The sequence below is a fragment of the Terrapene carolina genome, unplaced genomic scaffold (assembly GCF_002925995.2).
Source record: "Terrapene carolina triunguis isolate 2854851 unplaced genomic scaffold, T_m_triunguis-2.0 Scaffold93, whole genome shotgun sequence".
Classification (NCBI taxonomy): Eukaryota; Metazoa; Chordata; order Testudines; family Emydidae; genus Terrapene; species Terrapene triunguis.
Genome location: NW_020664444.1, coordinates 31,829,594 through 31,845,943, shown reverse-complemented (window position 1 = coordinate 31,845,943; position 16,350 = coordinate 31,829,594). Strand labels below are relative to the sequence as shown.

At 48.2% G+C, this 16,350-nt stretch overlaps 1 protein-coding gene across 1 annotated transcript; it reads right to left on the bottom strand.

Annotated features, from left to right (window-relative positions):
- Positions 1–2,135: 2,135 nt before the first annotated feature.
- On the bottom strand, positions 2,136–15,160 carry MRPL28 (mitochondrial ribosomal protein L28). Its single transcript, XM_024197805.2, has 6 exons — positions 15,079–15,160; positions 14,084–14,384; positions 9,310–9,462; positions 8,550–8,684; positions 7,740–7,826; positions 2,136–2,626 (listed from the first exon to the last, which is right to left on the bottom strand). The coding sequence occupies exons 2-6, from the start codon at positions 14,369–14,371 to the stop codon at positions 2,531–2,533; spliced, it is 759 nt and encodes a 252-aa protein (XP_024053573.1). The 5' UTR covers positions 14,372–14,384; positions 15,079–15,160; the 3' UTR covers positions 2,136–2,530.
- Positions 15,161–16,350: the final 1,190 nt, after the last annotated feature.

Below are 16,350 nucleotides of genomic sequence, written 5' to 3'. Positions count from 1 at the left end.
ACCCTTGAGAACCACTTTCTCTTGCCAAGAAGATTTACTCAAGCCTAAGTCTTTAGCTCCCAACTTTGACAGGGTGGGGAGGGATCCTTCCTCTTTGGAACAGTTTTCCACAAAGACAGTTTGTCCTTTTGCCTATGAATGCCTCTTACTCTCATAGGAAGGCTTCTCTTTAGGCTTAGAAGTCTTAGGCCTTGTCTATACTACCACGGTAAGTCGACCTAAGTTACACTACTTAGTTGTCGTAGCTTAGGTCGACTTATTGCAGTGTCTTCACTGCACTGCGTCGATGGACGCTCTCCCGTTGACTTACCTTAATCTTCTCGTTCCGGTGGAGTACCAGAGTCGACCGGAAAGCGCTCTGCAGTCAATTTAGTGGGTCTTCACTAGACCCGCTAAATCGACCCCTGCTGCATCAATCGCAACAGCATGGATCCCTGGTAAGTATAGACATGGCCTTAGCCTCAGTTCCTGTTTGATGGGTCTGACGTACAGGGCGGGGTTTGTCCCTGGCCCTGATCAGATTAGACTATCATTTCCTTCTCCGTTAGGTGTTTCTTAAGTCACAGTTCCCGACCCTCAGGAGTTCTGGGGGATAGGGCGGCAGATGCTGCTCTTGGCTGAGATATTCGTCACTCACAGAAAAAGAGCCAGGACACGAAACAGTTCTTGAACCCCAGAACCTTAGGCATAATCCCAGCCTTCCCTGGGGGGGAATAAATTCCCCAAGGTGTGTGTGGGGTGGAAAAAGGGGACCAACTATCTAACTACACTATACTAGAAAAAATACTAAAACTATTTACAATATATTTACAGAAACAACACAGTAGAAATGAGTTGAGAACACACCAAAGATTCCTACTTGGACCATTCAGAAGGAAATGGAGAAATGTTGGCCCACTCCACCTTTTATGCCCTCGGTTCAGTGCACAAAGAATGCTAGGGCACATGTGCGAACCAACGGACACTGCTTGAAAAAAAAATTTCAGACTCTGGCAGCTGGAGCGCATGTGCACCCATGTGTGGAATACACACAGGGACCCTCATTTGAAGAAGAAAACTCTACTTAGGAACAGTTAATGCAGGGGCAAAAGTCATCTTAAAGGCATGGGAGTAAGAGGAAAGACTTGGGCATTCCTTTCTATCTTCATATGGCCTATAATGCTGTTGATAACACTCTTCAGCACTCCATAAGGCTTTCACTTCCATCTCCAACAAAAACACTACATACCTCAGCTTCATCAAACCTACTAGGGTAAAACATTAACAGTGATCCCACATCCTTTTAGATCAATTATATCAACAGATCAGCAAATCTGGCTGCTCCATATTCCATGCAATGGGGACAGGAGCAGCAGAAGCACCCTAAAAGTGGGGGGCCCACAGGTGCCCAAACTGTGGCCCCACCCCAAGGCCCTGGCCTCACACTGCCCCTTTGTTCCCCCAGAACCCCTGCGCCACCCCTTCTCCCTGCCCTTGCACCACCCCTTCCCTGAGCCCCCACATGGCCCCTTCTCCCTGAGGCCCCACTCTTGTGCTGCCTCTTCCCCGCCAAGACCCTGCTCCCCCGGCTCACTCCTCTCCGCCCCCTCCCCTCCCTTGTTTGCCCCTCACAGCCAGTAAAAGGTGGGGGGCAATGGCTCTGCCTGAACCCTGCTGAGGTCACTGTTATGGTTTTGTGTTGGAGTGTAGAGAAGAGTGAGAATCCAATGAAATAATGGCAAAGCGGGTGATTTTTAAACTTTGTTCTTTCTGTATCAATTGAGTTTTCATCAAACTACCATGAACGCTTCAAACAGCTCTCACACTTTATTCTAGCGTTTGGTTTTAGCCATTTCAATTAGATTTTTACAAAATAAAGATCTAAAGCTTGTATTAAACTGAACTGTAATGGAACCAGAGTTATGGTGTAGCAGTAACAAACAGATACAGTCCACCCAGGCTGAGAACACTGCTCCACCTGCTGGCAGATATGTGCATTTGTCACTATTTTGGAGCCCAGAATCTCAGATGCTAAATAGTTGGCTCTTCTATATAAGCTGGGGCAAGCGACCTGAACTCCTAAATTGCTTCATCCCTAAAGCTTGCATTCTGTGCTACAGACCAAATAAAGCCAGTCAGCATTAGGGTTATCAGATGCAAAGATATTTATTGATGCCCTGAATAAGCACATTTCATTGTACATCAGGAATCCAGTTCAAAGCATCTGAATCAGCTCCCAATTCAAGACCCAAAGGGAATTATTTGCAGAGGCAGATGGCGTCACTTTGGTCAGTATAACAGGCGCATGACAGGAAGCGATGGGGGTAAGTCCTTCCCTGACCAAAAGGGGCCATTTTCTTTCTGAATTCAGGCTTCACTTTGTGCCACTATTGCTAGAGAGTAGTAGCAGCCACGATCACTCTGGATCAAACTCTTCAACAGCCCACCTTTCTCTGCCGCACGAGTGACTCAAGAGGCAGAGGGAGGCCTGCTGAAATCAATAGTCCTGGAAGGCCGCACACTCCAGGCTGTGACAGGAAGCTGTTCCTTGCTAGGATTTCTTTACTTCTGCTGCTTCAGAGAGTGACTGCTCCGTGAGCTGCTGGACCAGCTCTTCCACATACACTTTAAAAAGAGGAGTAGGGTCCTGAGAGAGAAAACGGGTTAATGAGAGACTGAACCTGAGCAGCAACAGGAAGAGGGAAGGGGTAAAGTGTGCAACGGCCATTGTGCTAGTTAAACCATGAACAATCTTTAATGGGTGTTTTAGTCCTTACCTTTTACACACACTGCCTCTCTCTATCTGTACTACGGCACCAAGACTTATCTCTATTCACTAACCTGCAGCTCACCCTTGGGATGTTTTCCCAAGCCCTTCCCCTCTCTCCCATGGAAGGATACGACTTCACTCCTGAATAGTTGAGGAGGAAAAGGCAGCATGGTGACTGTGACGCTGTGTGGAATCTGGGGGACACTTAAGGACTTTATGAATATCAATATTGTAAAATTGTAATGAGTTGTGCCAGATATGCCATGTAAGGTATCTGCAAAAATGTTATAATTTGCCAAAGATGATAATCTTGTTTATATGTTTGTATCACCTTTGTACTATGGGTTATAGATATGTATGTCTGTATTTCAAAACTTGTGCTATGCTTCTGGGTGACACCCCCAGACAGTTTGGGCATCAGCTCTGCCTAGCCTGCTTGATGGCCCATTAAGGACCATCAGCTATACAACTGACCCATTGAGAGAAGGCAGATACACCTTATAACTCAGCAAGGCATGCAGGGGCATGCCTATGGACAGAATGCTAAGGCCTCCAAGCCAGGTGCTGGGCAGCTTGTGTTTGAAACAAAGGAAGCACAGGCCACATGGCAAAAGACTATAAAAGGCAGCTGCATCTTCTCCATTTTGTCTTCAATCCTGCTTCTTACCTCTGAAGGAACTTTGCTACAAACTGAAGCTCTTAACAAAGGACTGAATGACCCATCCAAGCTGTGGATGTATTCCAGAGGAACTTTCAAGCCAGCAAACTCACCACTACTGCTAAGGACTGATATATGGACTTTAAAGTCTTTGTATGTATGTGACTGTTTTACCATTTAAAATCTCTCTTCTTTTTCTTTCCTTTTTCTTTATAATAAATCTTTAGTTTTAGACACTAAAGGATTGGCTGGCAGCATGATATTTTGGGTAAGATCCAAACCTATACTGACCTGGTGACGTTCTTCTAACCCCAAAGGGTCAGCCACATTTTTGTATTTGTGAGCAGAGTTTAAAATAACTTCTCACTGTACTGGACCTAGGTGCTGATTGAGAGCCAGAAAACTGGCTTGCAATAAAGGAAGCTGTATGATTTCTTTTTCTGCTTGTTGATAATCAGTGTGGGAGATAGGAAGCACAGTTTGTGACTGGTGATGAGCTTAACTTCAGAATTAACCACCAGTTTTGGGAGTATCTGCTCTCCCTTTTGCAGCCTGCCCTGACTTTAGCATTTCCAGTGAGGGCTACCCCAGGCACCCCCAGGTCACAGTGACCAATGGAAGTGTATTTGAATAAGTGTAAAGTAATGTACCCTGGGAAAAATCACCCAGTCTTTTCTCTCACGCACACAACTCTGAACCTGCGACATGCTCTGCCATAAGCACATAGGGTAGAAAGTGATGCACAATATCTCATGGCGTTCTACTGAGCAGTTTGCCATTCCCTTTGAATAGAACTTTGGTCACTATCACCTCGCTGAGAGTGAAATGGCCCTAAGAAGGGCAAGGAAAATAGATAGAGGTCTGGGCAGGACTGAGACCAGACAGCAACCTGGGAAGAGGCTGCGCAAGTGGGGACTGGGCTGTGGTACTTAGAATCCTGAAGGGATGGTGAAAACTGACTAGTCCCTCCATTAGCTGTACATGTCAAGCAATTTCACCCAGCCAGTGCTGCAGGACAGCAGATGGTCATATACTGGAGGGGCTGGATCATTTTACTGGCTGAGCGAAGCAGGGCCCTGCTCTCATCTTGATGGCATGTGACTGTTGGTCTGGAAGTAAAGCTGTAACTTTGGAATACCACATCTGATCAATTCCAAAATTTCAGGGAACGTTCTACCCATGTATGGGCAGAATCCTATTGATTTTGGGGAAAATCAGAAAACCGGAAAGGGGAAATGGGGGGCACAGAACCCCTCACATCTGCTTAGCACATCTAGCAGCTTTAACAAGGCTTGAAATTGTAGAGATTTAAAGACCAGATGATGGCAGCCATTAACTTCCAGCATAACACCCCGACCATCTCACCTCTGCCAAAGTTCCAGAGGAGTTTAACAGATTGGGAGATAAGGCACTCAGGGTGTCAAAACAGGAGAAAAAAATAGCGGAGCGGGGCAGAGGAAGAGGGAAGGAGACTAAGGAGTAAAAAGGTACTTTGGAGTTGCAGGGGTGTGTGGTGAGGGGAAGCAGGGACCTGAAGCAGTGGTGCTCTGTTGTGCTCCCCCCGACTAGTAATGGAATCTGTCCATGCCTCCCCCCGCCCCCCCGATTACTGCACAGTTGGCTCAGCAGAGGAGCTTGGGCTGAAGGCGGAGCTGGGGGTGGAACTGGGGATGGGGGAGGAGCTGGGGGTACAGGCACAGCTGGCCTGGGGGTAGAGAGGGAATGAGGGCAGAGCTGCAGCTGGGGGGAGATCCCTCCCCGCCCTCTCATTGGGGCTGGCCCGGGCCCTGTCATGCACCCACCTGAACATTCCTCCATGCCCCCTTATGTGGCCATGCCCCACAGTTTGGGGACCACTAACCTGGAGGGAAGTGAAGATGTGGAGGTCAAAGCAGGCACCTGGAGGGGAGGGGGCAGTGTAGTTGGAAGGGAGTGGGGGTGATAATGAGGCAAGCAGGGATCTGGGGATGGGGAGGAAAGATAAGGACCCAGAAGAGGGGGCAGAGAGCAGAGACTGTTTATAATGAACCCTGCGTTTATCAGCTCCACAGCACAAATACCGACTCGGGAAGAAGGGGGGCCCTGGAGGGTGGGTGGGAGAGTAGGCAGTGATTCTCAGCCAAATGCTGGGGGGCATAAGGATTCTAGTGAGGGAGCTGTGTGAACTTCTACAGTCAAGTGGGAAGAGGATGGAGTCAGATTTAATGAGTAATTGGAAGGTAAAGAACAAAGCAGCTCTGAGTGCAGGGACTAGAAGTATCTATTGCAGGCTCCCCATTACCCATCCACATCACTCCCTACACATCTCCTTCCCACGGCCAAATAGCTGCAGGCATAAAAATGACTGGCTCTCCACCTGCTGCCCACACATCACAGGCTGCAGGAACATGCTGCCCTCTCATTGGGTCTGCAGCTTGGCCCACAGACACAACAAAGCGCACCCCTCTAGTTATTTATCATAAATAACGCAGTAGTCATTTGCAGTCACTGGGGTCACGCAGTGTGATGCTGCTACAGGGTTTCAACCGATCACTACACGGGTAGGGGGGAAAAAATCTAACTCCCTGACCCCAGAAAGCACTGCAGGCTTTGCTAGGTGCTGAAGCCACTCAGAGACTGGGCACCAGTTTATAGAATCATAGGAACCATAGGGTCAGAAGGGACCACAAAGATCATCTACTCTAACCCCCTGCCAAGATGCTGGATTTGTTGTGTCTAAACCATTCAAGACAGATGACTCTCCAGTCTCCTTTTGAAAACCTCCAGTGAAGTAGCTTCCACAACCTCCCTAGGCAGTCTGTTCCATTGTCCTGCTGTTCTTACAGTTAGGAAGTTTTTTCTGAGATTAATCTAAATCTGCTATGCTGTAGTTTGAACCCATTATCTCTTGTCCTGCCCTCTGAGGCGAGAGAGGACACCCTTTCAAGTATCTGAAGACTGCTATCATGTCTCCCCTTAGTTTCCTCTTTTCCAAACTAAACACACACAGTTCCTTCAGCCTTTGTTCATATGGCTTGCATTCCATCCTTTGATCAGCTTTGTTGCTCTCCTCTGGATCCTTTCATTTCTCCACATCCGTTCTATACATTGGTGACCAAAGCTGTACGCAGTACTCCAGTAGAGCGGAACTATCACCTCCCATGTCTTGCATGCTATGCCTCTATTAATGTAACCTAAAATTGCATTTGCTTGTTTTGCAACAGCATCGCATTGCTGATGCATGTTGTGGTTGTGATCCACCACAACTCCCAGATCCTTCTCTGCAGTGCTGTGTGCTGCCAGGCCAGTTATCCTACATTCTGTATTTGTGCTTTTGACTTTTCTTCCCTAAGAGTAGCACCTTACATTTATCTTTGTTGAATTTCATTTTGTCATCTATAGCCCAGTTCTCCAATTTATCAAGATCCCCCTGAATTTTAGTTCTATCCTCCAAAGTGTTGGCAACACCCTCTCCTCCTCAGCTGTGTCTCAACTGTTTAGGATGTTTCAAAAAAAAAAGTAAGTTCACAGAAGAGCACAAGTACTGATCCATCCACACTCATGCAGGTAAGGCTAGAGACCAATGATTCCACACGAGGATTGCTAAGCCTTTTGATAATTGCCCTTGGCCTCCACTGCCTACCCTTCCATGCTCTGTCCTTTCTTCCTCTGCTACTACAGGACATCCCCTCCCCTGGAATCCCATCCTCCATGAAGCTCAGGAACAACTAGCCATACCATGCTGTGTCTTTCTGTGACTGCTGAGGTTGCAAACAGATGGGAGGATGGGAGTACTGGGGGTGAGCGTGGGGCACACACCCTGCAGGCTGCTGGGAAGCTTGGAAGCTACTCTCTCTTCTGATGCATTGTGGCTGCCTGTGGAATCCCCAACCCCTACCTCATAATACTAAGAAGCTCCAGATTAGTATTTCTGAAAAGCAAGTGAAACGGAGGTGTTGATAGGGCTGCAGGGGGAGAGCTGGAACCTGCAATCATATCTACATATCCTAAGCAGCATGGATGTGACCTAGAAGGGGCTCAGAGGAATGATTCCTTCTGAAAAGAAAGAAGCCAGCAGACCCAAAGCATTTCCATTATAGGGTCAGGGGTGTGTGTGTAACTGACTCTTATCAAACACCCCCAAGGAAATCATTCCAACATTAAACATCTCCTGTTAAAACATGTCCACATTAGCCGTGCTGATTAACGTGGCACTTCGGAGGTGCCCAGCTCAGAGCACAGCATCAATGAGAGCACTGCATGGGCTCTTTGTAAAGCAACTGGATACACAGCCAGTGGGTGCTGCCCAAGAGAGAGTGAGGACATTGTGTTCCCATATAACTCAGAACTCACCTTCTTCTCTAGAAGCCGCTGCTTTTCTACAGCTTCTTCCAAACTCAGCCCAACCCACTCCGCCTCCTCTTCTGGGATCACAAATTCCTGTGTGACAAGAGGAAGGGGTTAATGGTACAATCTTTACTGGGGAAGTTAGTGACTAGCTCCAGTAGGACTGTGGGAATGTCTCAGGCAACTAGGGGGGAGCTAATTGGAACAGAATCACCGTCAAAAGAATTGAGCATTGTGCATGTGCACTTTTCATTTCTGGTGACCAGCAAAGAAGTTTATCCGCCCCAGCTTACTTCTTTTCCATTTAGCAAACATAGGTTTGTTTCTTATTGCACACAAGCTGCCAGGCTCTGTCTTAGGTCAGCATCGTGAACGTCAGAATAGCTTTGGGAACTGGGTATTACGTTAACACTGGCTCTGTGCTGACTTGCTTCAGCATTAAATGTTAATCAGCAGTATCCCACACATACGGATAGGGCTTCACTGCAGCAGCAGCTCAGATGGCCCCTCTGTCAACATAGTGGTGATGGTAGAAGCCCAGTGATCATTTCAAGGCCTTTCTGGCTAACACCGAAAACGTAAGCCTTTCCCCTTCTGACTGATCAAAGGTGCACTCAGCAAACAGCTCATGTAAAATGACAATTGGCCAAATAATAGAAGGGGGAGGTGGGGGAAATCAACTCTACCCTCCAGTTTTAACCCTGAGAATAGAATCTTCAACTATTCATCACCCCACTGCCTAGCAAACATGACCAATTAGGAGGGACAGACAAGCTTCATTGTATAGATCTGATAATAAACAGGTGAACTACCCACCTGATACTTGTTATAGATAGCCTCTCTCTTTGCTGGATCATTTGGATGCAGGCTAGGGTCCCTCCGAGCGAGCCGTAGCAGCATTGTTCGTTTCAAATCCATCCCTAGCTTGGAACACAGATCAACCTTTGGAGTCTGAAGGAATAAAGTTTGATGATTGATGTTGATGGATGGATGGATTCAAAAGACTGTAAATTACTTTTCTGCAACATCAGTGAAACAGTCAGTCCTCCTTTCCCCACCTACTGGTGGCTACTCCTCAGTACTGCCTGCTATTTTATAGGCAGCATTGTAGTAATGACCAGAAAGGAAATTTAAACTAGGCACTAAGAAAATGCTGCAAACAGCTGCGTGACTAGCTGGTGGAATAATCTGCCCGTGGAGGTTGTTGAAGCTCTCACTAGAAAGGCCTGAGGACAGACAAGGCACAGCATCTGAGGCTGGAAATGACTTCTTGCATCTACATTGAACTTAACTCACTCTGAGGTGTGGTCAGAGTGTAGCCCGAGTCACAGAGGTCTAGAATACAGACACAGCCGCCCTAACATTTAATGCCGAAATCAAGATGGAGCATTGCAGGCTGGGACCTTTAGGGCTGCACTGCCATATTAAGGTTAGGGTGCTTCCAACCAGCTCCACTTACATGATTTGGGTGCAGCACTGTGGTAAATGCCAAGCTGCTGATGTGGACCTCATTGGGAAAAGTTCAGGGGCCTACCCTCCCACATAACTCAGCAAAGCAGAAACACATGCGCCTTGCCTTGAGGATGTAGTAATCCAATCCATAGGCTGCATCAATCAAGTCCAGGGTTCTCATGGTGACTGTAATGGTCAACTTCTTGTCAAGGATCTCACTATACAACTCCCGCTCAAAAAGCTGTGGCTTCCAAGTCTTCTTCAGTCTGTTTGAGAGCTAATAGGGATAAACAAGATTCCCAAAGAATAAATCATCCCTCTGTTAATGGCCACATTACTCAGAAGAGACTATACAATCGCACCCACAAACACTGGACATGGCAGTAGAGAGCCTATGTTTTGTCACAGAGCCCCTAAGGCAGGAATGGACAAATAGGGCCCACCCGCAGATATAGCATGTGGGGACAGCAGAACCCAGCATGCAATCTGGGCAGCCAGGCTACATTGCATGCTGGGAAGTACTTCTCACAGCCATTGCAATCTACTCCATTTTATGCAAACTAATCTCCTGACAAGCTGCTGTGATCCACAATTGAGTTAAGTTGGGGTGCCCCCCTACCCAATGACTTCCTCCTGCTCCCCCACATCACCTTCTCCTTGCTGGTCAGTGTTTGTCAGGTTTCATTCACCTCAGATTTGCCCTGATCCAAGGCTGGAGACATTACAATGCCGCTCCAAGACCCAGAACATTGGGTCATCCTAGGACACACCAAGGGATTACTTGGAACGAAACAGACAAACTCTTACAAAAAGCACAAACGTGCCTTGCTTGGCATCCCAACACCTCCAAAGACTAGCCCTAAGGCAGGAAGCCTAATCACACCATAGGAAAGTAGACACACTGTTGCTGTGTGCGGAAGCCTTGGTTCACACACCTCGGTTAGACAAACACAGTGCTAATTATTGTCGGCTCTGCTGTGCAACGGATTTATTCCTGTGTCAAGAAGTTGCTCTAGATTCTCAAAAGGTATTTAGGTACTCAACTACCACCTGATTTCAATGGGAGATGGGCACCTGATACCCTGGAGGGTCTGGCCCTTAGAGCCTTTCAGGAACTACAGAATAAAATCATGCTGGGTCAGAAATTAAATCTAGGTATGATTTACTGAAAACTGGATGAAGGGTTTGCTGGAGAAGTCTGTGGGTATTGGGTCTCAGTCATGCCAGAGCAAGTCTGCTCAGCTGATAAGTAAAATTATATTTGTTCTACCTGCCACCCCTGCACACTTACCCTGGGATCTGATAGTTAAGCTGGGCTCTTTCTGATTTGCACATCACCAGCACTAGAACCTAACACTGGAATTCAGTCAACAATTCTGAATACGTTGCACAAATAGGTGGGCAGCAAACACCACCAATTTGATCGACTTAGTATACTTTCTATACACACATATGCCCCCTGTACATCATTTGAAAGCTTATTATGTCTACTTTAAGATGAGGTCTAATGAGGTCTAAGATGAAGCTGTGAATTGATGCCATTACCATAGAAACAGTGATAATGTCACCATCAACACGTTAAAACGACCACTTTGAAATATTTGCATTTGTTTCTGTTAGTTTGACTCTATGAATCAATTCAAGACATAAAATTGGATTTCTTTGTTGTTGTGATGCTTTGAAGTTATAATCTTGAGCAGTGATTCTCAACCTGTGGTTCACGTACCCCTGGGGGTCCGCAGATTATGTCTAAGACTTCCAAAGGGGTTCTCACCTCCATTTGAAATTTTTTTTAGGGGCCACAAATGAAAAAAGGTTAAGAACCACTGATCTAAAGGGTTAAACAAAGTCTAACAACAGATTTGTACAGGTATCATTGAAATGTAATAGCACTGCTGACATTTCTAGTCAACGTCATTACTGTTGGGAGCAAAGGCATATGTAGGCCTGACAGAAGCCTGCTGTGGATTTTAAGAGTCTATTCTCATGTTTGATAGCATAAGCAAAACTGTGTATGTATAAGAAATTGCAGCACAATCATGCATCTCTCTCAAATCTCTCCATTTGTTCTTCCCCAACATCTGCTATTTTCAGTAGAGTCTCTTGTACATCTGATGTGACATGTAGTTCAGCAGATATGTTGATAAGCACTTCTGGATGCTATGTAGGGTAAAATGTGTTTGTCTTATTGTGCTGACATGGTTGTTAAGAGTTGCAACATGCTCTTCTTCCTTCTTCAGTGCAGAGGCAAGGACTTGTTTGTGGACTTTGTCTTCACTACTTCTTGTTAGGTAACTTCTTTCTTTCATAGCCTTTGGATATTCATAATATGAAGCTGTCATCTCTAACACTAATACTGACCTGTGCATACGTGTCACTGAATTAAAACAATAGTTTCTAGAATATTTCAATGGGTAGTTGCATAGGCAAGTACAAATTTAAATCTACCAGGCAGACTAGATGCTACATTGTATGTATAAAAGCTCACAAATGGAGAACCATATTAGGAATTAACATACATTTATATCTACCCACTACGAAGCACAAACTATGGGCATGTAATCTACTGCTAGTGGTGTGCAACCTTCAGTGTGAGACTGATCAGATCAGCAAATTTCAATTGAAAATATAGAAAATTATTATAATCACGTGATATACTTTGACATATAAAACATGTGATGTGAAAACATTTCATGTTAGTATATGTTTATATTTGCCATTTTTGCCACATGCTAAACAGCATCATTTCTGGGGGGGAAAATTGCCCATGCAATACCAATAAAAATCTTTTAATACATTATAATTTGCTAGCTTTGACCAATAAGCATGACATTAAGGTATTGAAATTAATTTAAACAGAAAAACCGTGGTCAGTCATGTTGCAGTGTTTCCGGAACTATGAAAAAAGTTACACTCATTTTGGGTACCACTGTTTCACCTTACCTACAGGCTTACAGCCCCACTTGACAGTGCCACATCATAAGTCATCTTAAATAAGTTTTCAAATAATATATAACGTGGGTGTGTGTAGGGTGGATACATTAAACTTAAAAATATGGCCCTTTTTGGAGAACTGCCAAACATCTAAACAAGAGTGGGCACCAGTTCTCTTCCAGAGCTGTACTGGCATTGCAGTACCAACAGGAGTAGGAACTTGTTTGGGTCTGTGAAATCAACAGATAAGACTAAATATGCACAGGTAGCGGGTTCTGTGAAGTAATAAGGTATCAATTTTACAGACCATAAACACATACTTTAAGCATCACCCTTAATGAAACAACTTAGACTAGTACAGGGGTAGGCAACCTATGGCACACGTGCCAAAGGCGGCACGCGAGCTGATTTTCAGTGGCACTCACACTGCCCGGGTCCTGGCCACCGGTCCGGGGGGGCTCTGCATTTTAATTTAATTTTAAATGAAGCTTCTTAAACATTTTAAAAACCTTATTTGCTTTACATACAACAATAGTTTAGTTATATATTATAGACTTATAGAAAGAGTCCCTCTAAAAACATTAAAATGTATTACTGGCACGCAAAACCTTAAGTTAGAGTGAATAAACGAAGACTTGGCACACCACTTCTGAAAGGTTGCCAACCCCTGGACTAGTATCTGGTCTCATATTATAAACTAAACTAGTGAAGGGTGCCAAGCTGAAAATAACATTTTTAGACGGAACAAGTTTAACTCTATTCCTGATTAAGCTTAAGAGACTGGTGCTCAAGGTCTCTTATCTGTGCTCAACACAGTCAAATGCCAGAGGAACAGGCCTGCAAGTTATAGGACAGTCTACGGGTCTGAAAATATGGTTTTACATAAAGCACATCTTGAATAAATCGAAGGCAAGAACTCTCTATGTAAACAGGAGACAAGATCCACGTCCTGACAAAAAGAGAAAAAGTGACTTACATTAAGTTCATTAGTTATCAGGAAGGTCATTACTTAAGCACTTAGAAATACACCTCCAAACTTCATGGCCAGAATTGACCTTGGCATGCCCCTCCCCAACTCTGCTTCTTATCATAAAATTATCTGCAGAACACCAGGTAAAAAGCAGTGACTTTCAGGATGCACGGGCCCCTTTCTAAACCACTTGGGGATAAATTTATCACTCCTCTCACTGCCTGACCTTAGCTATGACTTTGCTTCCTACCACTCTGCTCCTCTTACTGTATTGTAGCTCTGCAGCTTTGGCAACATTAAGCCTGCAGCAGCTCCTCTTGCACATGTGGTTGGGTCTTGGGGCTGGTCTACACTGGGTGGGGGGATCGATCCAAGATACGCAACTTCAGCTACACGAATAGCGTAGCTGAAGTCGAAGTATCTTGGATCAAATTACCTGGGATCCACACGGCGCGGGATCGATGGCCACGGCTCCCCCGTCGACTGCGTTACCGCTGCTCGCTCTGGTGGAGTTCCGGAGTCAACGGTGAGCGCGTTCGGGGATCGATATATCGCGTCTTAACGGGATGCGATATATCGATCCCGGATAAATCGATTGCTACCCGCCGATACGGCGGGTAGTGAAGATGTACCCTTAGTTACACAGCCCATTACAACACTGCATAAACAGGAATTATTTCTCAAGATTAACAAATGAAAGTATAGTAGACCACAGTTCATATGATGCTCTCATCAGAGCAGGTGGGAGAAAGAGGAACAATAAACCCTAACTTGGAAGCCTGGATACTATTGGTGAAGAAAAAAGAATAAGAGTTACAGCAACCACCACCCAAGCTCCCTGCTACTGAAGAATGGGGGGTAGGGGGAAATTTTCTCTCCCTTCTGATTTTGGTGCTAGAGAGTGTGGTGGTGGCAGCCTGTTCCTAGCATTGGCCCAGTTCACTCAGCAGACAAATGAAGCCATAAGATGAGAACGCACTTCATACTCACTCACTTTGTCATTGCCAGCATACCGAAAGCCAGAAATCCAGCCTTCTCCTCCCCAGAGCCCTTGCTGAGACTCTGGGGGGTAGTAGACTGGGATAGGAACATCCTGCACTCGCTCTCGTTGGCCTGTTTTTGGATTTAATTTATATTTCACCCCAAGGGGTTTCCAGTGAACTGGGGTGAGCTGTGTATTATCCTGTAGTGACTTGAGATAATGAGCAGGCAGACGGGCATAGATGCCCTGCTTCAGTTTCAGAGCTTCCCAGATCCGCGGCGGGTACTTGTGTAGCGGCATCAGGCAGTAGTTGCTGTTAACAAACAACAGAACGGATCAGTTAGGATATCGGATATTTGTCAAAAAAGTCAGGATGGCCAGAACAGAGCTTAAAAAGGGAACTGTCCTGGCCAAAAGGGGATGTATGGTCATCCTATCTCCACAGCCCAACCCCTGAGGGAGTCCGGTCAAGGCTGGGGGAGACCCTGGCCTGACTAATCGTGCCACTCCCGAGAGGCTGGAGTGATTCCCCACCCTGGCACTGGACCAGCCCTGGCCACGCTGCCAACTCAGCCTGGCAGATGCCCTGGGCATAGGGAGTCGGGGCTGTGTGGCATGGCATGGGCCCACCCCCGAGGGGAAGGGGCACGCTGGCAGCACAGGGCTGGGCGGGTCAGTGTGCGTCTGGCAACTGCCGGTTTGTATACAGAGCCCTTGCACTGGGCTGGGTGGAGCGGGGCCGGCCCCACCATGCTATGCCCCAATGCCCCTGGCTGTTCCCTTGCTCTGGGGACCGCCCTCCCCACGCCACGCTCCTTTGCCCCCGCGGGGGCCCACAAGTATGCTTGGCGCCGGGCCCACAAAAGGTTAATCCGGCCCTGCCTCCTGGCTGTTCACTGCCCTGCCACCGCCCTGCTTCCCCGGGGCTCCAACCGCCCTGCCCCCTCTCACTCACCCCCCCCAAGCGGGGATCCCCCCCAGCCCGACCCCATCTGCAGCCCACGTACCGCAGCCCCCCCGCTCGCGCAGACAGGCCCAACGCCCGCCCCTTGCCACCGGAAACAGAAACCGGGACCTGCGGCGCTATCCACGAGGCTGCTCCCATTAGCTGCCGCTGGTGTCACTCGCAAGCCCCGCCCCCTCCTCTCGGGGTTTGGAGAAAGCGCGAGCGGGGACGAGCGAGGAGCGGACCAGAGCGCGCCTGCGAACGGGCACCGCCCGCCGGAGCGGCTCGGGGCGGGGCCTGGGCGAACCCAGCTCCCCGGAGCCCGCGCACCAGGGCCCTGCCTATGCTCAGCCCAGCTCCAGCAGGGGTGCGGGCCTGAGGTCAGGGGGGGCTCAAGGGGTCAGGCTGGGAGCACTAGGGTCAGGCTGCGGGTGCTGGGGTTGGGGGCTAGGGCGGCCACCTCCAAGATGCAGAAAAACCAGCCACCAACCACCCCCAAAAAGGGCCCTAGTGCCCACTGTAGCTCATTGAGACTGAAATGCGTTAGCACAGTGGTTTTCAAACTGGGTCACAACCCAGTACTGTAATGTAAGGCACTGGGTCGTGGCAGCTCTGGTGAGCACCACCGACCAGGCCGTTAAAAGTCCAGTCGGCGGTGCTGCCTGGCTAAGGCAGGCTAGTCCCTACCTGTTTCGACACCACACTGTGCCCCAGAAACAGCCAGCAGCAGGTCTGGTTCCTGGCGGGGGGGGGCCACGGGGCTCAGCGTGCTGCCCTTGCCCCGAACACTAGCTGGGGGAGGCAGTGCCTGCGGGTGAGAGCTGCAGCCTAGGAGCCAGACCTGCTGCTGGCTGCTTCCGGGGTGCAGCGTGATCTGCGGTGCCAGGACAGGCAGGAAGCCTGCCTATGCACCCCGGCTGTGCCGCTGACCGGGAGCCGCAGGAGGTAAGCTCATGCCCCAACCCTGCGCTCCCCCAAACCCATATCACACTATATCTGGTTGCTCCTAGTCTAGGGTTACCATATTTGGAGTGTCCAAAAAGAGGACACTCCACGGGGCCCCGCCCACGCCCCCCGCCCCAACTCCGCCCCCTCCCCCAAAGTCCCCGCCCCAACTCCGCCCCCTCCCCTGCTTCCCGCGAACATTTGATTCGCGGGAAGCCTGAAGCAGGAAGCAGGCAAGCAGGGAGGAGCGGGAGGGAGGAGGCGCGGCCCAGTCTGGCCCCCTCCGGCGGCCGGCCCCGGCCCCTCCAGCCTGGCTCGGCTTGGGCCCTGGGGTGCCGGCCCCGGGCCAGCCCCCGGCCGAGCACCCCCGGGCCAGCACCCCCGGCCC